This window comes from Ranitomeya variabilis, chromosome 6 (assembly GCF_051348905.1).
Source record: "Ranitomeya variabilis isolate aRanVar5 chromosome 6, aRanVar5.hap1, whole genome shotgun sequence".
NCBI classification, from domain to species: domain Eukaryota; kingdom Metazoa; phylum Chordata; class Amphibia; order Anura; family Dendrobatidae; genus Ranitomeya; species Ranitomeya variabilis.
Genome location: NC_135237.1, coordinates 292,666,645 through 292,692,929, shown reverse-complemented (window position 1 = coordinate 292,692,929; position 26,285 = coordinate 292,666,645). Strand labels below are relative to the sequence as shown.

Sequence of the window (26,285 nt, the reverse complement as noted above, 5' to 3'; positions counted from 1 at the left end):
CTTGATTATATTCCATAGGTTTTCAATGGAGTTCTGGTCTGGAGATTGGGCTGCCCATGACAGGGTTCTGATGTAGTGGTCTCTTAATTTTGCCAAAGCTGTATGTTGAATACCCATTTGATAAGTCCAAGCAGTTTGTTGACTTACAAACATTTATGAACAAGTTCTGTAGATTGATTGAACACTAGAACATTGAGAGTTGCCCTATTCCCACCTTCCCCCGTACCTGTGGATAATAGCCTGAAAGACAGATGTGGGTATAAAAACAGACCTATATCCTTCTGCAGAGAGACTTTACAGAATAGTAGCCAGGCATCATGGCTCCAACCAGAGGAATACAGATTTGATCCACTGCTCATCACTGAGCCAATGGAGATGTTTGGAGCACCCAGTTTGGGATAATTAAATCACCTGACCTCGTACCTTAATTGGCTATCAGCTTCCTAAGCTTCAAAGCTTGTCGCTATCTTCTCTCTGTCTGTGGCAACCCAGCCAAAGCGGGTTGCCACTGCAGTACATGGTCGCCATTGGAAGCCCTGGAAGCCCTGAAGTCAACACTGCTCAAATCCTGGCAAATTTAATAAAAAAGAAAAACTGAAATTTCACATGGTCATAAGTATTCAGACCCTTTGCTCAGACACTCATATTTAAGTCACACGAGGTCCATTTCCTTATGATCCTCCTTGGGATATTTCTACTCCTTTATTGGAGTCCAACTGTGTTTAATTGAACTGATAGACCTTGATTTGGAAAGGCACACGCCTGTCTATAAAAGACCTCACAGATCAGAGTGCATGTCAGACCAAATGAGAATCATAAGGTCAAAGGAACTGGCCAAGGAGCTCAGAGACAGAATTGTGGCAAGGCACAGATCTGGCAAGGTTACAACAGAATTTCTGCAGTACTCAAGGTTCCTATGACCACAGTGGCCTCTATAATCCTTAAAACGAAGAAGTTTGGGACAACCAGATGTTTTTCTAGACCTGGCCATTCAGCCAAATTGAGCAATCATGGGAGAAAAACCTTGGTGAAAGACGTAAAGAAAAAACCCAAGATCACTGTGTATGAGTTCCAGAGATGCAGTAGGGAGATGGGAGAAAGTTTCACAAAGTCAACTATCACTGCTTTTCACCTGCCCAATACAATCCAGTGAAATATGGTGGTGGCAGCATCATGCTATGGGAAGGGGGGTTCAGCTGCAGGGACAGGATGACTGTTTGTCATTGAAGGAAATATCAATTCTGCCAAGTACAGAGATATCCTGCATGAAAATCTCTTCAAGAGTGCTCTTGACCTCAGACTTGGCCTAAGGTTCACTTTGCAACAAGATGATGACCCTAAGCACACGGCTAAAATAACAAAGGAGTGGCTTCAGAACAACTCTGCATACATTCTTGACTGGTCCATCCAGAACCCTGACCTAAACCCAATTGAGCATCTCTGGAGAGACCTGAAAATGGCTGTCCACCAACGTTCACCATCCAACCTGACGGAACTGGAGAAGATCTGCAAGGAAGAATGGCAGAGGATCCCCAAATCCAGGTTTGAAAAACTTGTTGCATCATTCCCAAGAAAACTCATGGCTGCACTAGCTCAAAAGGGTGCTTCTACTTAATACTGAGCAAGGGGTCTGAATACTTATGACCATGTGACATTTCAGTTTTTCTTTTTGAATAAATTTGCAAAGCTTACTAAATTTCTGTGTTTTTTTCAGTCAAGATGGGATGCAGAGTGTACATTAATGAGAAAAAAAGAACTTTTTTTGAACATGCTGCAATGAAACAAAGAGTTAAAAATTTAAAGAGGTCTGAACACTTTCCGTACTCACTGAACTTTTGGGGTTTTGTGTGAAATGAAATTTAATTATGCTTTTTCTTTTTGCTGTTTGTATATATATATATATATATATATATATATATATATATATATATATATACTGTATATATATATATATATACTACCGTTCAAGGGTAGGGTGGGTTTAGGTACACCGAGACAATTTTGTGTTTTCCATGAAAACTCATACTCATACAAGATCTAGTCCAGACATTGAAAAGGTTTAAAAAAAGATTTTTATGTGAAATAATAATTTTCTCCTTCGAACTTTGCTTTTGACAAAGAATGCTCCCTTTGAGCAATTACAGCATTGCAGACCTTTGGCATTCTAGCAGTTAATTTGCTGAGGTAATCTGGAGAAATTTCACCCTATGCTTCCAGAAGCCCCTACCACAAGTTGTTTTGGCTTAATGAGCACTTTTTGCTTATCATACGATCAAGCTGCTCCCTCAATAGCTTAATGGGGTTGAGATCTGGTGACTGCTCTGGCCACTCCATTACAGATAGAATACCAGCTGCCTGCTTCTTCCCTAAATAGTTCTTGCATAATTTGGAAGTGTGCTTTGGGTCATTGTCCTGTTGTAAGATATTTGTGTGCCAGATGTGTCCTCCCTTCACTTATATTTTTGCTCCATATATCCATAGTTGGCATAAGATGACCACTATTGAAAGGATTAAAAAAAATTTATAATCTGTATATAGATGTAAAAAGTGGCTTAGTGGGAAGGATTGTAGCTTTGCATCACTGGGGTCTTGTATTCAAATACATGTATGCTATCCCCATGTTTTCGAGGTTTTCCTTTGAGCACTTTGGTTTTCTTCCACACTCCAAATACAGACTGATAGCTAATTTAGGTTGTTACCCCTAATGGGGACAGTAAGGAAGAAGTCTCTAAAACAATGTGGAATTAATGGCGCTGTAAAAGCGAATATGTTAAAAAAAATGTAATATTTTGAATATTTTGTGATGCAATACAAAGCCATATCTGCAAAAAAAAACAGCCAATAGAAATCATTTTGAAATAAATGTCAGTTCAACGACATTTTTTTTTTCACGCGCTTTTATTTGAAGCTACATTTTATCACTTGCAGAACATGCCAGTTGAGCTCATTTTTCTTTATCATTCAACAGCTGATGCCTGTGATACTATATTTTCAGATAATCGAGCTGTAGTTTTTGGTCAGGATTCAGTGCAGCAGATTCCAGTGTAATATATGCAGGCTCAGTAGTGGAAAATGATTTCATCTCATCTTGTGGAGTAATTCCGGTGCATACCTCACAAAGACTTTAAGGCTTAGCGTTAATAGCGTGATTGTGATTCATGGCTAGTCACAGTTGGTATCAATTTAGATTTGGTACTTTGTTTTTATTTTAACTATAGAAAAGGAAGCTTTTAAGCAATACATCAAAATAAAAGTATTTTGTCAAGACAGTTTTATTTTCCCTTTAGAACAATTGGAAATGTAACAAAGTACAACTTATTTTCAACTATTAGCTATCCACAAGTGAATGATAAATGATTTGTTACTACAAATACTTTTGTACTAAGGCAGAAAATCATTTGGTTTGGCTTCATTATTATAATAAAGTTGCTTATATGTACCTGGGAGGTTATTTATTATGTTGCATTTTTCACAATGACGCTGACAATGAATAGATATAACTGTGAAAATTAGTTTCTTGAAAAAGTATTAATTTAAAAATAAAGCAGAAATAAAATAAAAAGGGTTTACTTTAGTCTTTGGAAAAAAACACTTCCAAGTCTATTTGGATAGGAATTGACAGTGTAGAAAAGTTAAAAAAAACTGAGTGTTAGGGGTCGAGTTACCACCTCTGCACAGGGGGAATCTCGGGCCATCTCCGCTGCGGTCTCCGATTCTTCTTCTGCCGCAGTGGAGCCTGCTCAGCGGAGACGTCAGTCCCAGCATCTCACTCAGGCTGACTCTGTACAGAGAGTTACTGCTGCTTTTCCTGCTTCTGCCATTGAAGTCAGTGCTGGGCAGACGCTTCTGGGACTAAGTCCTGCTTTTCTCGTTCTGAGCATGCCCAGAGTAAGATCTCTCAGTGGAGATCGAGGGTCACATGATCAGACACTGCAGCTAAGGCCATTGGTCCTTCTAAGAAGGTCCTGTATGTGCTGCAACTATTTAAGGCTCGCAGGGCCGCACGGCCATGCGCTAGCATTGTTCTATGTTGTACTTTGCGCCAGTGTGGTCACGTATGATTGTGTTCAGGGACCCGGCTGAAATAAGCCCCTAGAATGCTGGCACCTCCGGCGTGGAGTTTGTGTGTTTGAGTATTCAGGGACCTGGCTGAAATAAGGCCCTAGCATGCTGGCACCTCCGGCAAGGAGTTTTGTGTGCATTCATGACCACTGACTGCTCTTGTTTGGGTAGTTAGCCTGTGCTACTGTGAAGTTTAACAGGGCGCAGTGCTTTGAGTTCATGGCTACTCTGTGAAGTAACAGATTTAGCTCATACCGCCATTTAGTTCCGCCATTTGCTAGCAGCAGGTTCTCCTGCACGGTGGACCCCGGGCTGCGAACGCATATATTATAATAAAGTCTCTATATCCATTTGGTGCGTTCCGCTAGCCCTAACACTGAGCACATCCACATTGTATATAATTTCAATAATTTCCTTTTTAACTATGGTACACAAGAAAGTATTGTATTATTTTGTGAATTAATTTGGGCTATGCAATAAAATAATTATCAAACTGCAAAGAATTGTTAATAGTCCCTGTCTACTTTTTTATATCACTTGAAAATGACATACTTCATCCCTCAATTGTTCCCTGTACAATGTCTCTGGTGCCGCCTGTAGAACACCATCTCTGGATATTGGCATGTAAACTGCATACACACTCATCATATACTGTACAATAATACACATATAGTTGAAACTAGAAGTTTACATACACTAAGTAAAAAGACACATATGCATGTTTTCCTCAATATCTGACATGAAATTAGAATAAACCTTTCCCGTTTTATGTCAATTAGGATTTTCATAATTATTAATATCTGTCAAATGCCGGAATAATGAGAGAGAGAGAGAAAATGTAAAGGCATTTGTATTTCTTACTATAAAATGTCAAAAGTTTACATTCACTAAGATTACTATGCCTTTACACAATTCTGGATGCCAATATGATGATGGCATGTGTTTGGAAGCTACTGTTTTTTGGCAACATCTGAGGTAGAGACACACTTTTGGATGTATTTTAATGCACACCTATAACTCACTGCTTCTTTGTGGAGCCTCATGTGAATGCCTTAAGAAATCAGTCAAGATATCAGAAAGAGAATTGTGGACTTGCACAAGTCTGGCTCATTCTTAGGCACAATATCAAGATACATGAAGATGCCCCGCTCAATTGTACAAACAATTATATTTAAGTACAAACAAGATGGGACTGTCCAGCTATCATAAAGTTCAGGAAGGAGACAGGTTCTGTGTCACAAAAATGAACGTGCTTTGGTCCGACATATGCATATCAACCCAAAGACAAAAGCAAAAGACCTTGTGAAGATGATGGCAGAAGCTGGTAAGATTGTGTCAATATCCACAGTGAAACGAGTACTGTATCAATATGGGCTGAAAAGCCACTCTGTCAGGAAGAAGCCATTACTCTAAAAGAAATGTAAAAAAAGCCAGATTAATGTTTGTAAGTGTACACAGAAGCAGAGGACTTAATTTTTGGAGACTTGTCCTGTGGTCTGATGAAACTAAAATTGACTGCTTCGGACATAATGACCATTGTTATGTATGGAGGAAAAAGTGAGAATCTTAGTAGCCTAAGAACACCATCCCAACCATGAAACACGGGGTGGCAACTAGGGTTGAGCGACTTTTATTTTTATAGGATCGGGTCGGGTTTCACGAAACCCGACTTTCTCAAAAGTCGGGTCGAGTGAAATCGGCCGATGCTATAAAAAAGTCGGGGTCCGGGTCGGCCGAAACACAAAACCCAATGCAGTGCAATGGGATACTATGGTTCCCAGGGTCTGAAGGAGAGGAAACTCTCCTTCAGGCCCTGGGATCCATATTAATGTGTAAAATAAAGAATCAAAATAAAAAAATATTGATATACTCACCCTCGGACGCGCCCTGGTACTAACCGGCAGGCTTCCTTCCTAAGAATGAGCGCGTGAATGACCTGCGGTGACGTCGCAGCTTGTGATTGGTCGTGAGCGGTCACATGGACAAGCAGCGACGTCATCTAAGGTCCTTCACGCGCTCATTCTTAGGAAGGAAGGCTGCCGGAAAGAAGCAGGGCGCGTCCGAGGGTGAGTATATTCCTATTAGGTATATACTCACACTCGGACGCGCCCTGCTTCTTTCCGGCAGCCTTCCTTCCTAAGAATGAGCGCGTTAAAGACCTTAGATGACGTCGCGGCTTGTCCATGTGACCGCTCGCGACCAATCACAAGCTGCAACGTCACCGCAGGTCATTCACGCGCTCATTCTTAGGAAGGAAGCCTGCCGGTTAGTACCAGGGCGCGTCCGAGGGTGAGTATATCAATATTTTTTATTTTGATTCTTTATTTTACACTTAAATATGGATTCCGATACCGATTCCCGATATCGCAAATATATCGGAACTCGGTATCGGAATTCCGATACCAGATTCAGAAGATCGCCGACCTCATGGCCGACCCCACACAGGGGTCGGGTTGGGTTTCATGAAACCCGACTTTGCCAAAAGTCGGCGACTTCTGAAAATGGCCGACCCGTTTTGCTCAACCCTAGTGGCAACATTATATTGTTGGGTTGTTTTGCTGCATAAGAGACTGGTGCATGTTGCAAAATTGATGGCATCATGAGAAAAGATTATGTGGCAATACTGAAGCAACAGCTCAAGACAGTAGCCAGGAAGTTAAAGCTTGGGTGGAAATGGGTCTTCCAAATGGACAATGACAAAAAAAAAACATACTGCCAAAATGGTAACAAAGTGGCTTAAGGATAATAAAGTCAATGTTTTGGCATGGCCATCACAAAGTCCTGATCTCAATTATATTGAAAATTTATAGGCAAAGCTAAAGAAGCATGTGTTACACCAGTTTTGTCAGGAGAAATGGGCCCAAATTGTGACCAACCATTGTGAGAAGCGTGTGGAAGGATATCCCAAACGTTTGAACCAAGTCATTCAGTTTAAGGGCATGGGTAAAAAATACTAACTTTTGAGTTTGCGGTAAATAATAAAAATGCTTTAAAACATTCTCTCTTTCTTTCATTGTTCTGGAATTTGGCAAATAGTAATAATAATGGTAATCTTAATTGACTTAAAACAGGAAAGGTTAAGGGTATGTGCACACGTTCAGGATTTCTTGCAGAAATTTCCTGAAGAAAACCGGAAATTTTCTGCAAGAAATCCGCATTTTTTTTTTTGCGTTTTTTTTCCGTTTTTTTTGCGTTTTTTTAACATTCTGCAAGCGTAATTAGCTTGCAGAATGCTAAAGTTTTCCAAGCGATCTGTAGCATCGCTTGGAAAACTGACTGACAAGTTGGTCACACTTGTCAAACATACTGTTTGACAAGTGTGACCAACTTGTTACTATAGATGCTGCTTTTGCAGCATCTATAGTAAAAGATAGAACGTTTAAAAATAATAAAAAAAATAAAAAAATGCTTATACTCACCCGCAGACATCAGATCTCCTCACCGGCGTCCATTCCTATAGCTGATGTGTGCGCGCAGGGCCTTCCATGACGTCACGGTCACGTGAGCGGTCTCGACCAATCACAGGACAGTGACGTCATTCGGCAAGGTCCTTCTCCGCACACCAGCTACAGGAACCAGCCAGCGTGCAGCACAGAGGCGGGAACACTGCGCTGGACATCGAGGGTGAGTATAGGACTGTTTTTTATTTTATTTCTTATTTTTTGACCACTTATATGGTGCCCAGTGCGTGGAGGAGAGTTTCCTCTCCTCCACCCTGGGTACCAACCGCACATAATCTGCTTACTTCCCGCATGGTGTGCACAGCCCCGTGCGGGAAGTAAGCAGATCAATGGACCCCTAGGTGTGCGGAATCCCCGCAATTCCGCATTTTTAATGAACATGTTGCTTTTTTTTCCGCTATGCGATTTTTTCGCGGAAAAAATCGCAACATTTGCACAAAAAATGCGGAATACCTTGTAAATAATAGGAGGCATATGTAAGCGTTTTTTTCGCGTTTTTATCACGTTTTTATAGCGAAAAAACGCGAAAAAAACGCTAAAAATCCTGAACGTGTGCACATGGCCTTACTCTGTTTTCATTTCAGATATTGAGAAATACATGCAAATGTGTCTTTTTATATTTTTATATAGTGTATGTAAACTTCTTGTTTCAACTGTTTATGTACTCTCTTTATATACATTGATACACATTGATATACATATGAATGCTTAATAAATGAGTGGACTTTCACACAATCGCTTGTTCAGCAGAATTAATCTCCACAGCACTGGTTTTACTTGCATTATCTCCTTCATTGGTAACTGGCAGCAGTAGCTTGCCTGGAGTGAGCACTGTCTGTAGAAAATGCTCAGGCTAACCTGCGCTGTTAATCACCAGTGAAGGAACAAGCAAAACCAGTTTCCAGTTCAGTCATGCTAATGGTGTATCAAGCACCCTAATTACCATAACTGATTACACATATATTTCCACAGAATGGAATTAAGGATCAGAACTAGAGATAGGAAAAATTGAACAGTGAAGTTCGGGGACCGTACCGAACGTTTGCTGTTCAGGCATGGACCCCGAACGTGGACTTCACCAGGAAGTCAGCGTTGCTGTTAAGGTTGGGCACCCAGAACTCCAGGTGTTTCTCCAGCTGTCATCTGCATGATAGCATGAGAAACACCAGTGGTTCTGATTGACGGTATGATCATTACCTCCTGTTACAGCACTTTCCACGCTGGCAGATGAACAAGTGAGTCTGCAGCTGTGACTGGATGTAAAATGTTTACTTACAGTCACAGGCATTGGCTGATGGCACTACTATCCCCATCAGCCTACACCTGTTGCCACTATTAACAACGAGAGCTGTCAGTGGCTGATGGGAGTATTGACATTCACTGTCATGTGAAAGTACTTAAAGCACTGTTCTGCTATGCAAACCAAACTGTTCAGCCAAATCTGCTGGACTCGAATATCCAGGGGTTCACCCATCACTAATTAGAATACCAAATATGTTATTTTATAGCGGCCATATCTGCTATGTGTTTTTTTATGCTTTCAGATGTAACACTTTATATAACTATAAATGGTAACAAGGTTTGTCTTTGTTGTCAATATTTTGGACTTTCAGGTTTTGCTATGATTGTCAAAAAGTGAAGTAATAATTGTTGTCACTTTTAAATTAATTGTTTGGAATCCACTTGCTGTGTTGGAACCACCACTCATAGGTCATGGTTATCTCATAATTTGTAATAATTAGGAGATTGTTTGGAATATATATATATATATATATATATATATATATATATATATATATATATATACTGTATATAAATATGTAGATAGATGTATAAATATACACTGCTCAAAAAAATAAAGGGAACATTAAAATCCCACACCCTAGATATCACTGATTGAAATATTCCAGTTGTAAATCTTTATTCATTACATAGTGAAATGTGTTGAGAACAATAAAACCTAAAAATGATGAATGAAAATCACAACTAATATCCCATGGAGATCTGGAGTTGCAAAGATGTTCAAAATCAAAGTGGAAAATGAAGTTACAGGCTGATCCAACTTCAGTGGAAATGCATCAAAACAAGTAAATGATGCTCAGTAGGGGGTGTGGCCTCCACCTGTCTGTATCACCTCCCTACAATGCCTGGGCATGCTTATGATGAGGTCGTGGATGGTCTCCTGAGGGATCTTCTCCCAGACCTGGACTAAAGCATCCGCCAACTCCTGAACAGTCTGTGGTACAATGTGACATTGGTGGATGGTGTGAGACATGATGTCCCAGATGTGTTCAATCGGATTCAGGTCTGGGGAATGGGCGGGCCAGTCCATAGCTTCAAAGCCTTCATCTTGCAGGAACTGCTGACACACTCCAGTCACATGTGGTCTGGCATTGTCCTGCATTAGGAGGAACCCAGGGCCAACCGCACCAGCATGTGGTCTCACAAGGGGTCTGAGGATCTCATCTCAATACCAAATGACAGTCAGGCTACCTCTGGCGAGCACATGGAGGACTGTGCAGCCCTCCAAAGAAATGCCACCCCACACCATTACTGACCCACTGCCAAACCGGTCTTGCTGAATGATGTTGCTGGCAGCAGATTGCTCTACACTGCATCTCCAGAATCTGTTATGTCTGTCACATGTGCTCAGTGTGAACCTGCTGTCATCTGTAAAGAGCACAGGGTGCCACTGGCAAATTTGATAATCCTGGTGTTCTGTGGCAAATGCCAAGCGTCCTGCATGGTGTTGGGCTGTGAGCACAACCCCCATCTGTGAACGTAGGGCACTCAGACCATCCTCATGGAGTCAGTTTCTAACCATTTGTGCAGACACATGCACATTTGTGGCCTGCTGGAGGTCATTTTGCAGGGCTCTGGCAGTGCTCCTTCTTTTCTTCCTTGCACAAAGGTTGAGGTAGCAGTCCTGCTGCTGGGTTGTTGCCCTCCTACAGCCCCCTCAGCATCTCCTGGTGTACTGACCTATCTCCTGGTAGCGCCTCCAGCCACTGGACACTACGCTGACAGACACAGCAAACCTTCTTGCTACAGCTCGCATTGATGTGCCATCCTGGATGAACTGCACTACCTGAGCCACGTGTGTGGGTTGTAGAGTCCATCTCATGCTACCACGAGTGTGAAAGCACAACCAACATTCAAAAGTGAATAAAACATCAGCCAGAAAGCATTGGTACTGAGATATGGTTTGTGGTCCCCACATGCAGAACCACTCCTTTATTGAGTGTGTCTTGATAATTGCCAATAATTTCCATCTGTTGTCTATTCCATTTGCACAACAGCATGTGAAATTGATTGTCAAACAGTGTTGCTTCCTAAGTGGACTGTTTGATTTCACTTAAGTTTGATTTACTTGGAGTTATATCCTGTTGTTTAAGTGTTCCATTTATTTTTTGAGCTGTATATATATATACATATATATATATATATATATATATATATATATATATATATATATATATATATATATATATATATATATATATATATATAGTATATATAGATATTTATATATATATAGTATCAGTGATCATTGGTTAGATCTTATACAATGTTACCAATGAAAATTGATCCAAGAATAATTAAACTTGGTGATATATGTCAATATACATGATTATAATTAGTACGAAGTGAAAAAGTGGTGCTTAAGTGTGAACTAAGCTTCTGTAAGGAGTCTATACAAAATACAGTGCAAAAAAATAGGTATGCAAGAAAAAATGAAGCAAAGCAAAAGATGCTTTAAAAATAGGCCTCTTAATACCTTCTCCTCATAGCCAATTTCTATTTTTGCTCTTTTCCTTTTTCATCTCCTTTAAGTAATGGCAATAACTTTTATGTTTTTCCATTCACAAAAATGTATGAGGGCTTATTATTTTGTGGGAAAAATTGTAATTTTAAATGTTGACATTTTTTAGGTGTTAAGTTCCCGCAGCTGCACAGGGGGAATCTCGAACCATGTTCGCTGCGGTCTCCCATTCTCCTCCAGCCGCAGTGGAACCTGCTCAGCGGAGACATCAGTCCCAGCGTCTGGCTCAAGCTGATACTGTGCAAATGGTTACTGCTGCCTTTCCATGCTCTGCCTTTGTAGCCAGCACTGATCAGCAGCAAGCAGGCCTTTCTGGGACTAAGTTCTGCTTTTCCCATACTGAGCATGCCCATGGGACAACCTCCCATTGGAGGTCGGGGGTCACATGCTCAGGTCCTGTTGCGGCTCCTATTGGACCATCAGGAAGGTCCTGGAGCGCTACTGCTATAAAAGGTTTGCATGGCCACTTGACCATGCGCTAGTGTAAACTGATTTACTTGTGTGTGTAGATGAATACCTGTCAAAGGATGAAAGCTCCGAATCATTCCCATCCCTAGTGTTGTTGCCTGCTCGCGAATGGTGGAAGCTACCTAGCTCCAGACAGTGCTACTCTGCACATCCAGCACACAATTCAGCATCTCTCAGCAGTGATCGCCAGTGCGGCACAGTGTGCTTAGTGCGCTTTCTGGGCCCTGGTTAGGGTTGTTAGTGGCGTCCGCCAGAGCGGCGTTGTACGCACTCATGTGCCATAAATTATTACTATTAGTTCAGTTCTACCCCTGACACCACAGTAACGATGTCAAGCGTAAGAGGTTTAGAGGAACTCTTTCCCCGTGTCTTGGGACAGAGTTCTGTGACCCTTTACTTGCGCTCTCTGTGCGGTATCGTGGCCCTGTGACGCAACAGGGTTCGTTTCCTTTATACGGGGTGGAGCTAACCCGTGTGTGTACTCACATTATACCGCCATATAGTCCGTCATTACCAAGCAACAGGTGTCCTTTCTGCACTGTGGACCCCGGACTGAGAACGTACCTCATATCCTCTTTAAATATTATTTGGTGCATTACGCCAGTTCTAACAGACATTCGTTTTACTACTTAGTGTCTTGGAAATGTCCAGGAAAAAAATCTAAGTGTGATAACATTTCAAAAAGAGCGCAATTCTAACATTGCTTTCTAGTAACTGTTTTCTCGGAGAACATTCTGTGGCAAAAACAATCTGGCATCATGATTGTCTAGGCCAGTATGAAAAGGTAATGCCAAACTCATCCAGTTTTCTATTGTTTTGGTGTCAAAAAAAGATCATACATTTAAACAAATAAATAATATCATGATTGAGGGCTTTTTTCACAGGGCGTGCAGCATTTTTATTAACACTATTTTGGGACAGATGTGACTTTTTTTTCATTTCTTACTGCATTACCTTACCAGTGTGGCGGCAGCCAAAACAAAAATCACAATTTTGACATATCTTTTTTTTTTGTTTATGAAGTTTACTGATTGGGTTAATTAGTTTTATATTTTGATAGACTGGAGATTTACAGATGTGGTGATAACACATACATGTATTTTTTTATTAATTATTTTGCTTATTTTTATGATTTGATTTTTCTCTTAAATTTTGGTGTATTTAGTGAGCTCCTTATGGATCACCAGTGATCGTCAGCTCACTTGCACTATGCATAGCAATATCATGGTTTTGCTGTATATTTAAAAACCATGGTCAAAGTGATTTTCTGGATTTCATTTTTGATATACTATTTCTCAAAGTTAAAATGAACCTTCCCTTAAAATTATAGACTGTTCATGTCTGTTTTAGACATTATCATTAACATAGTAACATAAAATAGTTAGCAAGGCAGTGGGAAAACTTACAAAACTTACAAAATCAGCAAGGGATCAAATACTTATTTTCTCACTGTATGTTGTGAGGTGGCCAATTGGCTCACAGAATGATGCCCTCCATGGCGGTGCACTGTTATTGCCTAAATCAATTAATATTTGGCCCATTTAGATTCAAAACCACATCAAAACCACCATATTCAAAACTACATGAAATCATCAAGTACACTTGCACAAAGTTTGTGAAGGAAGGTGACTCAACAGGAAAGTTTTTCCCAACATCTTGTAGAACAAACCACAGAACTTTTGTGGGTGAAGGCTTAATCAAGTTTATTCATGTATTCCCAGAGAGACTCAAATATGTTGAGATCATTGCTCTGTGTTGTCCATATCACCTTATCCATGACTCCTTGTTTTCTATAGTAAAGATAGTTGTTAAATGCACTTGCTGTAAGTTCAGAGTTGTTTTCCTGCTGTAACATAAATTTGCAGCCAATCAGACTTGTTCCTGATGATATTGAATGATTGTTAATATTTTCTGGTATTTCTCAGCATTGAGGAGGACACCATTAATCTTGATGAAATTGCTTACTCAGTTTTTTTAACCCATTTCTGACATCGGACGTACTATCCCGTCGAGGTGGGGTGGGCCCCCATGACCACGGACGGGATAGTACGTCCAGCGCGATCGGCGGCGCTCACGGGGGGAGCGCGGCCGATCGCGGCCGGGTGTCAGCTGCCTATCGCAGCTGACATCCGGCACTATGTGCCAGGAGCGGTCACGGACCGCTCCCGGCACATTAACCCCCGGCACACCGCGATCAAACATGATCGCGATGTGCCGGCCGTGCAGGGAAGCATCGCGCAGGGAGGGGGCTCCCTGCGGGCTTCCCTGAGCCCCCCGCAGCAACGCGATGTGATCGCATTGCTGCGAGGGTCTTACCTCCCTCCCTGCCTGCTCCAGACCCGGATCCAAGATGGCCGCGGTTCCGGGTCCTGCAGGGAGGGAGGTGGCTTCACAGAAGCCTGCTCAGAGCAGGCACTGTGAAGCAGCCTGCACTTCTCTCAGATCGGTGATCTGTCAGAGTGCTATGCAAACTGGCAGATCACCGATCTGTATTGTCCCCCCCTGGGGCAAAGTAAAAAAGTTTAAAAAAAAATTTCCAAATGTGTAAAAAAAAATAAAAAAAAATATTCCAAAATAATGAAAAAAAAATATATATATTATTCCCATAAATACATTTCTTTATCTAAATAATAAAAAACAATAAAAGTACACATATTTAGTATCGCCGCATCCGTAACGACCCGACCTATAAAACTGGCCCACTAGTTAACCCCTTCAGTAAAGACCGTAAGAAAAAAAAAAAAAAACGAGGCAAAATACAACGCTTTATTATCATACCGCTGAACAAAAAGTGGAATAGCACGCGATCAAAAAGACAGATATAAATAACCATGGTACCGCTAAAAGCGTCATCTTCTCCCGCAAATAAAGAGCCGCCATACAGCATGATCAGCAAAAAAATAAAAAAGTTATAGTCCTGAGAATAAAGCGATGCAAAAATAATTATTTTTTCCAGAAAATAGTTTTTATCGTATAAAAGCGCCAAAACATAAAAAAATAATATAAATGAGGTATCGCTGTAATCGTACTGACCCGACGAATAAAACTGCTTTATCAATTTTACCAAACGCGGAACGGAATAAACGCCTCCCCCAAAAGAAATTCATGAATAGCTGGTTTTTGGTCATTCTGCCTCACAAAAATCGGAATAAAAAGCGATCAAAAAATGTGACGTGCCCAAATATGTTACCAATAAAAACGTCAACTTGTCCCGCAAAAAACAAGACCTCACATGACTCTGTGGACCAAAATATGGAAAATTTATAGCTCTCAAAATGTGGTAACGCAAAAAATATTTTTTGCAATAAAAAGCGTCTTTCAGTGTGTGACGGCTGCCAATCATAAAAATCCGCTAAAAAACTTGCTATAAAAGTAAATCAAACCCCCCATCATCACCCCCTTAGTTAGGGAAAAATAAAAAAATGTATTTATTTCCATTTTCCCATTAGGGCTAGGGTTAGGGTTAGGGTTGGGGCTAGGTTTAGGGCTAGGGTTAGGGCTAGGTCTAGGGTTAGGGCTAGGGTTAGGGCTAGGGTTGGGGCTATGGTTAGGGTTAGGGCTAGGGTTAGGGCTAGGGTTAGGGTTGGGGCTAGGGTTAGGGCTAGGGTTAGGGCAAGGGTTGGGGCTAGGGTTAAGGCTACAGTTAGGGTTGGGGCTAAAGTTAGGGTTAGGGTTGGGGCTAAAGTTACGGTTAGGGTTTAGATTACATTTACGGTTGGGAATAGGGTTGGGATTAGGGTTAGGGGTGTGTCAGGGTTAGAGGTGTGGTTAGGGTTACTGTTGGGATTAGGGTTAGGGGTGTGTTTGGATTAGGGTTTCAGTTATAATTGGGGGTTTTCCACTGTTTGGGCACATCAGGGGCTCTCCAAACGCGACATGGCGTCCGATCTCAATTCCAGCCAATTCTGCGTTGAAAAAGTAAAACAGTGCTCCTTCCCTTCCGAGCTCTCCCGTGTGCCCAAACAGGGGTTTACCCCAACATATGGGGTATCAGCGTACTCAGGACAAATAGGACAACAACCTTTGGGGTCCAATTTCTCCTGTTACCCCTGGGAAAATACAAAACTGGGGGCTAAAAAATAATTTTTGTGGGGAAAAAAAAAAAGATTTTTTATTTTCACGGCTCTGCGTTATAAACTGTAGTGAAACACTTGGGGGTTCAAAGTTCTTACAACACATCTAGATAAGTTCCTTGGGGGGGTCTAGTTTCCAAAATGGGGTCACTTGGCTTCTACTGTTTAGGTACATTAGGGGCTCTGCAAACGCAATGTGACGCCTGCAGACCATTCCATCTAAGTCTGCATTCCAAATGGCGCTCCTTCCCTTCCGAGCCCTTCCATGCGTCCAAACGGTGGTTCCCCCCCACATATGGGGTATCAGCGCACTCAGAACAAATTGGAAAACAACTTTTGGGGTCCAATTTCTCCTGTTACCCTCGGGAAAATACAAAACTGGGGGCTAAAAAATAATTTTTGTGGGAAAAAATGTTTGTTTTATTTTTACGGCTCTGCATTATAAACTTCTGTGAAGCCCTTGGTGGGTCAAAGCGCTCACCACACATCTAGATAAGTTCCTTAGGGGGTCTACTTTCCAACATGGTGTCACTTGTGGGGGGTTTCTACTGTTTAGGTACATTAGGGGCTCTGCAAACGCAATGTGACGCCTGCAGACCATTCCATCTAAGTCTGCATTCCAAATGGCGCTCCTTCCCTTCCAAGCCCTTCCATGCGTCCAAACGGTGGTTCCCCCCACATGTGGGGTATCAGCACACTCAGGACAAATTGGACAACAACTTTTGGGGTCCAATTTCTCCTGTTACCCTCGGGAAAATACAAAACTGGGGGATAAAAAATAATTTTTGTGGGAAAAAATTTTTGTTTTATTTTTACGGCTCTGCATTATAAACTTCTGTGAAGCCCTTGGTGGGTCAAAGCGCTCACCACACATCTAGATAAGTTCCTTAGGGGGTCTACTTTCCAAAATGGTGTCACTTGTGGGGGTTTCTACTGTTTAGGTACATTAGGGGCTCTGCAAACACAATGTGACACCTGCAGAACATTCCATCTAAGTCTGCATTCCAAATGACGCTCCTTCCTTTCCGAGCCCTCCCATGCGCCCAAACAGTGGTTCTCCCCACATATGGTGTATCATCGCACTCAGGACAACTTGGACAACAAATTTTGGTGTCCAATTTCTCCGGCTACCCTCGGGAAAATACAAAACTGGGGGCTAAAAAAATAATTTTTGTGGGAAAAAATTTTTGTTTTATTTTTACGGCTCTGCATTATAAACTTCTGTGAAGCCCTTGGTGGGTCAAAGCGCTCAAAACACATCTAGATAAGTTCCTTAGGGGGTCTACTTTCCAAAATGGTGCCACTTGTGGGGGGTTTCAATGTTTAGGCACATCAGTGGCTCTCCAAACGCAACATGGCGTCCCATCTCAATTCCTGTCAATTTTGCATTGAAAAGTCAAACGGCGCTCCTTCCCTTCCGAGCTCTGTCATGCGCCCAAACAGTGGTTTACCCCCACATATGGGGTATCAGCGTACTCAGGACAAATTGTACAACAACTTTTGGGGTCCAATTTCTTCTCTTACCCTTGGGAAAATAAAAAATTGGGGGTGAAAAGATAATTTTTGTGAAAAAATATGATTTTTTATTTTTATGGTTCTGCATTATAAACTTCTGTGAAGCACTTGGTGGGTCAAAGTGCTCACCACACCTCTAGATAAGTTCCTTAGGGGGTCTTCTTTCCAAAATGGTGTCACTTGTGGGGGGTTTCAATGCTTAGGCACATCAGGGGCTCCCCAAACGCAACATGGCGTCCCATCTCAATTCCAGTCAATTTTGCATTGAAAAGTCAAATGGCGCTCCTTCGCTTCCGAGCTCTGTCATGCGCCCAAACAGTGGTTTACCCCCACATATGGGGTATCGGCGTACTCAGGACAAATTGTACAACAACTTTTGGGGTCCATTTTCTCCTGGTACCCTTGGTAAAATAAAACAAATTGGAGCTGAAGTAAATTTTTTGTGAAAAAAAGTTAAATGCTCATTTTTATTTAAACATTCCAATAATTCCTGTGAAACACCAGAAGGGTTAATAAACTTCTTGAATATGGTTTTGAGCACCTTGAGGGGTGCAGTTTTTAGAATGGTGTCACACTTGGGTATTTTCTATCATATAGACCCCTCAAAATGACTTCAAATGAGATGTGGTCCCTAAAAAAAAATGGTGTTGTAAAAATGAGAAATTGCTGGTCAAATTTTAACCCTTATAACTCCCTAACAAAAAAAAATTTTGGTTCCAATATTGTGCCGATGTAAAGTAGACATGTGGGAAATGTTACTTATTAAGTATTTTGTGTGACATATCTCTGTGATTTAATTGCATAAAAATTCAAAGTTGGAAAATTGCGAAATTTTCGAAATTTTTGCCAAATTTCTGTTTTTTTCACAAATAAACGCAGGTACTATCACAGAATTTTTACCACTATCATGAAGTACAATATGTCACGAGAAAACATTGTCAGAATCACTGGGATCCGTTGAAGCGTTCCAGAGTTATAACCTCATAAAGGGACAGTGGTCAGAATTGTAAAAATTGGCCCGGTCATTAACGTGCAAACCACCCTTGGGGTGAAGGGGTTAATTGTAGCCCTAAAATTAGAAGGATCCTTCATGCTTCACTATTGCCCGCAGATACTCATTATTGAATAATTACGGTATACATCCCTTCATTAAAATATGTTTTCTGGTAAAGTCAAATTATTAAAATTTCATAGAATGTATGTCTTTTCCAAACGAGATATTTGTTGCTGGATTCCTTGTAGGAATGCTCGGACGGGACACCCATAAGGTGGTGGTGCACCGTCTTGCTGGAAATACTCAGGGAATGTGTCATATTGAGTGCATAAAGAGGGCAACACATCATCATGTAGCAATTTCCGATATCCAGTGGCATTGAGGTTCCCATTGATGAAGAATGGCCCCATTATCTTTGTTCCCCATATACCACACCATACCATCAATTATGGGTGTCTGGTCCAAGCATTCCTACATGAACAGTTTCCTGGAAAGTGGATTGGTCATCATGGGCCAGTTGAATGGCCACTAAGGTCTCCCAATCTGACCCCCTTAGACTTTTATCTTTGGGGTCATCTGAAGGCAATTGTCTATGCTGTAAAGATACGAGATGTGCAGCATCCAAAACAATGGATACTGGAAGCCTGTGCTAGCATTTCTTCTGCGATGTTGCTAACAGTGTGTCAAGAGTGGGAGAAGAAGGTTACATTGACAATCTATCACAATGGGCAGCGCTTTGAACACATTTTATACGTGGTCATAAACTTGTAAATAACTCTTGAATGAATAAAGTTATGGTAAAACAAAGAACACCATTGTTTTTCTTGAGAAATTCTTAATAACTTTGATGTGTCACATGACTCTCTTCCCATTGAAAATATCTATCTATTCTATGTGTATATATCTATTCTATGCTAACCTTTCATATTGTGATTTTACTGTATGTGGCAGATGAACTGCCAGCTTTTCATCTCTATCTCTCTACTAATATATATATATATATATATATATATATATATATATATATATATATATATATATTGTAGCATAGCGCCTACTATGTGTCTTGGGGGTCAGTCGCTTGGCATGGAATTAATGCACTCAGGCACGGTTTTCTATCAAAACACAGTCTCTTAGGTTTATTTCGCACAACATAAACCACATCCACAGGAACTTAGTAACAGCTTGAACAGTATCTTGACATATTCAACTTTACCGCAGTTCGTCTCTGACCCCGGTCAGTATTACACACGGTTTTCAGACCGTTACCCATTGGCAACTTTCTTGGGTTCCTGGACACCCCTTGGCCTCAGAGGTGCCCCAGACACAATGTCTCTCTCTTCCTTTCACTCTGACCCCGGTCAGTACAACACGGTTCCTTCCCATTACCTGTGGGTGCCGCACAGGTTCTCGGATACCTCTCTTCCTTAGAGGCATCCTGCAGACATTCACACTCTGTCTTTCCTTTTCTCTGACCCCAGTCAGTACAACATGAATCTCCATTTGTTACCTGCCATTGCTGCACAGGTTCTCGGATACCTCTCTTCCACAGAGGTATCCTTCAGACAGACATTCTACTCTGAACCCGATCAGTACAACACGGATCTCCATCCGTTCCACAGTCTGGTCTGTGCAAGGTCCAGAGCCCCCGCCATGTGCTCTTCAGGGAGCTGACACTCCCAACACATGGGGCTCTTTCCAGGACCTTCCAGCACAGACTATTCAGGTCCACACTCAGAGCCCATGTGACCAAACCTCAGTCACATTATATGCTACCAACCACTCCCACAGGTGGGAGTGTGGATGTGTGGCTAGCTTGTCCCGCCCATCTCACACCACTAGCCTAGTAAGTCTCCCTTATAACTACACCATAGATATACACACTCTTGAGGGACTACAGGTCCCAGAACAACAACATTGCATCAGACTTACCACGCAGACTCCCTCTGCGACACATATCGGCCATTCACAACACTGCCAGTCACTGTTTTACCACCATTATCACCACAGATATGCCTCCATGCATATCCCAAGGAGCACACACAGCGCTCCCTAGCTGCCACAGGGGTCACTACACTACTATATATATATATATATATATATATATATATATATATATATATATATATATGTGTGTGTGTGTGTGTGTGTGTGTGTGTGCGTTTTTGATGAATATTTCCTTTAAAAACAATGTGCAAATGACAGATTTTTTCTATGTAAAAGCTCATGTTTAATCAAATTGCAATCGGATAGCAATCGCACTGCATTCGTTTGTAAATCGGACGCTAGGTGTAAAATATCGGATAGTACTTGCATGAAAAACGCATGGCACTTGCACTACAGTTGTCTGACTTTGCAGGAACAAAATCCGACCCATTTTAAAATCGCTAGTGTGACGCCAGCCTAATACAGTCTTTAACACAGGATCACCCATTCACAATAAGTAATATGAAAGCTGACCCCACTATCATTCCCTTCATAATGACCTTGGCATGATCTTTAAATACTTCTATGCACAAGATAGGGGAACTGTCTGTTCTTTGCTTCTTATGTACATGTGGATCTCCTGATGCATCAGAAAGTCATAGCTTAAAACAGCCCCATTAGCCAGTGTTAAAGTTGTAACATTTCAAATCTTTACTTTCAATAAAGATTGTGACACTGAGAAAAAAGAATATCAACATTTAAATATATATATATATATATATATACATACCGTATTTTCTGGTGTATAAGACAACTGGGCGTATAAGATGACCCCCAACTTTTCCATATAAGATATGGAATTTGGGATATACCCGCTGTATAAGACGGGGGTCATCTTATACGCCCAGTCATCTTATACGGTGTGTGGTTTCCAGGGTCTGGAGGAGAGGAGACTCTCCTTCAGGCCCTGGGATCCATATTCATGTAAAAAATAAAGAATAAAAATAGAAAATATGGATATACTCACCCCTCCGACGGACCCTGGACCTCAGCGGTGCAAGCGTCTGCCTCCGTTCCTAAGGATGCAGTGAGTGAAGGACCTGCGATGATGTCGTGGTCACGCGACCGCTCACGTGACCGCTCATGTGACCGCAACGTCATTGAAGGTCCTTCACTCACTGCATTCTTAGGAATGGAGGCAGGCGCTTGCACTGCTGAGGTCCAGGGTCCGTCGGAGGGGTGAGTATATCCATATTTTTTATTTTTATTCTTTATTTTTTACATGAATATGGATCCCAGTGCCTGAATGAGAGTCTCCTCTCCTTCAGACCCTGGGAACCATCCAGGATCGCTCTGTGCACCTGTACCCGGCATATAAGACGACCCCCGACTTTTGTGACAATTTTTAGGGGTTAAAAAGTCATCTTATATGCTGGAAAATATGGTATATATATATATATATATATATATATATATACACTAGCTATTGAACCCGTTCTATGCCCGGGTGGTGAAAATTTATATTGGTATATGATCTCCATCCTGGTATGTGCTGCTTCCATCCTGCACTCTAATCTTGGCATGTGCTGCTACCATCTTGCGCCCCTTTCCTGTCATGTGCAGACCCCATCCTTCACCCCCTTCCTGTCACGTGCAGCCCCCATCCTGCGCCCTCATCCTGTTTTGTGTGCCTCCATCTTGTAATGTGCTACTCTCTTCCTGTCTCCTCATCCTATCATGTGCTTTCATCCTGTGCCCCTATCCTGTCAAGTGGTGCTCCCATCATGCGCCCCCATGCTGTCATGTGGTGCTCCGATCCTGCACCCTCATGCTGTCATGTGCTGCTCCCATCCTGCTTCCCATTCTGGTATGTTCTGCCCCCATCCTGGTATGTACTATTCCAATTCTGCGCCCCCATTCTGTCATGTGGTGCTTTCATCCTGCGTCCCTATCCTGTCATGTAATGCTCTCATCCTGTGTCTTCATCCTGTCATGCTGCTCCCATCCTGTGCCCCATTCAGTCATATGCTGCTCCCATCCTGCACCCCCATTCTGTAATATGCTGCTCCCATCCTGCGCCTCCATTCTGTCATGTGCTGCACCCATTCTGCACCCCCATTCTGTCATGTGCTTCTCCCATCTTGCGCCCCCATTCTTTTATGTGCAGTAAAACGTCACTGGCTTGCTGCGCTGACATATTTTCTATATATATTCAGTATAAAGTGGCTAGATTGCTCCATTGACATATTTTATATATACATTCAGTATAAAAATGGTGCTGGAAAGCGAGGACTGCACAGGCGCCGATTCCAGCTCCAAAACCCTTCTGAGCCACAATCCTCATCCCCGGATGCGTAACTTACAAAATGGTGTTCAGTGCTTATGCATACCGCGATCTCCTGGACCACAATCCTAATCCCTGGATGCATAAATCTGTGGGGTCCAGACTGCGAAGGCGTGTCGCGCTTGCGCAGTCTACAAAGGCTTCGGACAGAGTGACGCACCTAGCATTATATTATACTGTGAATATATATATATATATATATATATATATATTTATTTACACATTTATATTTAACACAAAAACGTAATCTAAACAATGGTTAATTTTCTCATTACACACTTCATAAGTAACAACACTTCCATAAAGATCACCTTTCTCTTGCAATTTTGCTTTATTTAAAGGAAACCGTTCTAACTTCCAGTGAAATATTTTGGGCATTTCATATTTGAGCAAGTTTGCTTGATTGAATTTCACATGTATAGACAATTGTCAAGATTCACACATTTTTGTTGAAAAAACGAACCCAGGAATGTTTAATAATCATTATTCCTTCTCAAATATTTCCACAGGACATTACCAACTATATGTTCCAGAATCAGCCCAAGTTGGCTCTGCTGTTGGGAAAATCAAGGCTATTGATGCAGATGTCGGACTTAATGCTGATATCAGGTACTCCATTGTCAATGGAGATGGTGTATTTTCCATATCCACTGATAAAGAAACAAGGGAAGGAATCCTTTTGCTTAAAAAGGTAAATGCTTAACTTTGATCATGTATTAAGTTTAATAAATGTGTCTCTTTGACATTATTGATGCTTTCTTAACTTTAGCAATGTTAAATTTACTTCACTGGCACCTACCAACTTAACGATGAAAGATGGTATGAAAATTTTGCACAAAATTTTAAGTTGTATTTGCATATAATTTATTTTTACCAAAGAAAATAAAGTAGTACTGCAAAAATTTGATTTTATTTTGTCTAAGAATTTTACATGCGAGGCATTCACCGTTGAGACAGATTTTTTATTGATATATGAATAATATTTCTCATAATGTACTGTTGGTTTTACTCCTGTGGATTTTCTCATATGGATACACAATTCCCTAATCCACCTACACACACTGTTGTTAATGAATTGCAATGCAGAAAATTCTTGCTCTTGTAATTTTGGTATAATAGTGCACCATTATCTAAGACTTTTTTTTCTGTACATCGCCAGAGATAAGTAAATTAGAGCATCAGTTTATAATATAGTATAATCTAAAGTGAACAAAAGCTAGTACTCTGTTTCCTTAAATCCAAGTAGTTAAAGAACAATTTGGAACAAAATTTTGTCCTAAAAGTTGAAGGTATATTGCTGCATAACATGGTATAATAATGTGTAGTCATGAGAACATAACGGGGTGAAGTGTCACTTGATGCGCTGCTGATGAGAAATGATGACCGGTGTGGTGACAGTGTTCATTTTAATGGATGAAAAACCTGAACCTAAAGGCTTATGCACATAAGACTATTAACCCCTTTAACCCCAAGGTGGTTTGCACATTAATGACCGGGACAATTTTTACAATTCTGACCACTGGGACTTTATGAGGTAATAACTCTGGAACGCTTCAACTGATCCATATGATACCAAGATAGATTTTTTTAGACATATTGTAATTCATGATAGTCATAAAAATTCTTTCATATGACTGTATGACATATGCGTGTATTTGTGAAAAAAATGGAAATTTGGAGAAAATTTCACAATTTTCCAATTGTGAATTTTCATGCCCTTAAGCCACAGAGACATGTCTCACAAAATACTTAAAAAGGAACATTTCCCATATGTCTACTTTACATCAGCACACTTTTGGAACCAAATTTTTTTTGTTAGGAAGTCATAAGGGTTAAAAGTTGACCAGCAATTTCTCATTTTTACAACAAAATTTACAAAACCATTTTTTTACAGACTGCATCACATTTGAAGTCCCTTGGAGGGGTCTGTATGGTAGATAATACCCCAAAGCAGCACCACTCTAAAATCTGCACCCCTAAAGGAGCTCAAAACCACATTCAAGAAGTTTGTTAACCCTTCAGTTGCTTCACAGGAATTTTTTGAATGTGGAAAAAAATTATTAAATTATTAAACTATTGTTTGGGTGCATGGCAGGGCACGGAAAGGATGGAGTGTCATTTGACTTTTTGAATGTAAAATTTCCTGAAATCATTAGAGGATGTCATATCCCATATGGTGAGCCCCTGATCTGTTTAACCAGTGGTAACCCCTCACAATTGACCCCATTATGGAAAATAAACCCCTCACAGAATGTACTTAGATGCGTGGTGAGCACCTTGACCACTCAAGTACTTCACAGAAATTTATAACATTGAGCTATGAACATTTAAAAAAATCACATTTTCCTACATAAAAAATTATCTTGCCCCCAAATTTTGCATTTTCATGAATGTATCCAGAGAAATTGCACCATATAGTTTGTTGTGCAATTTCTCCTGAGTACACCGATACCCCATATGTGAGGGAAGACTACTTTTGAGACACAGTGCAAAGCTTTGAAGGGAAGAGGCGCCATATTGTCACATGTCACATGAGCAGAGCGAGCGAGGTGCCAGAACAACAGAAAACCCCTATATGTGAACTCATTTTACAAACTACACTCCCCAATGAATTCATCTAGTGGTGCAGTAATCATATTGTGTCTCACATGTGCCTTACAGAAATTTATATGATTGAGCAGTGAATAAATTACATTTTTACCACTTTAATATTGTTTTAGCCCCAAGTTTTTAATTTTGGAAGGGCTAATAGGAATTTTATTTACAACAAACTGAGGTCCATTTTTTCATGAGTGTGCAAATATCCTTCATGTAATTAGGAAATATTTTTCAGGCACAGTGCAAAGTTCAGAAGGCAAGTAGCGCCAATTTTTACTGTTATGGTTGGAAAGTGCAATGACCCACTGGGAGAGCCCATGAAGTGCCAGAACAGCAGAACTCCCCGTAAGTGACCTCATTTTTAAACTAAACCTCTCAATGAATTCATTTAGGGGTGCAGTGGTCATATTAACACCATGGGTGTGTCACAGAATTTTAAACTATTGGGTAGTGAAGAAAAAATAGATAGATTTTTAGTACCAAATTTTATTTTAGCCCCAGATTTTACATTTTCACACTAGAAGTTGTTAAAAATGGCACCAAAATTTGTCCCACAATATCTCCTGAACGTATCAATACCCTATATGTGGCTGTACAGTACTACTTAGCCATACGAAAAGAGTCGGGATTAATGGAGCGCTATTTGCCTCCTGAAGAGAATATTGACCTTGAACAGTTGATGGACTCCATATACAAAGCCCGTAATTGCTAGAAGAGCAGAATCCCTTCTCAAGTGACCCAATTTTGGATACTATCCTCTTTGGGGAATTTATCTACAGGTGATTTTGACTACATGGGTATTTTCCAGAAAAAAGCAGCAATGAATGTTGCCGAGGGAAAATTGCAAACTGCTGTTGTAGTGACCAGTATGCTGTAGTGACCAGTATGCAGTAGTCACCAGTACGTTATGCCCAGCTCGTGCTTCTGAAGGCATGCACCCATAAGTTAGGCGGGCTCTCATTGCTTCATAAATGCCAAACATGGATGCAATATGTGGTTTAGCTAGACTATGAGGCTCATA

The 26,285-nt window shown here is 41.0% G+C and overlaps 1 protein-coding gene across 1 annotated transcript in view; it reads left to right on the top strand.

Moving 5' to 3' along the window:
• CDH18 (cadherin 18) overlaps window positions 1–26,285 on the top strand; it is a 1,155,399-nt gene that overhangs the window by 797,750 nt on the left and 331,364 nt on the right. Inside the window, exon 6 of the mRNA XM_077269711.1 lies at window positions 23,176–23,357. Within this exon, the coding sequence (XP_077125826.1) occupies window positions 23,176–23,357 (182 nt within the window). The remainder of the gene's footprint in view (window positions 1–23,175; window positions 23,358–26,285) is intronic.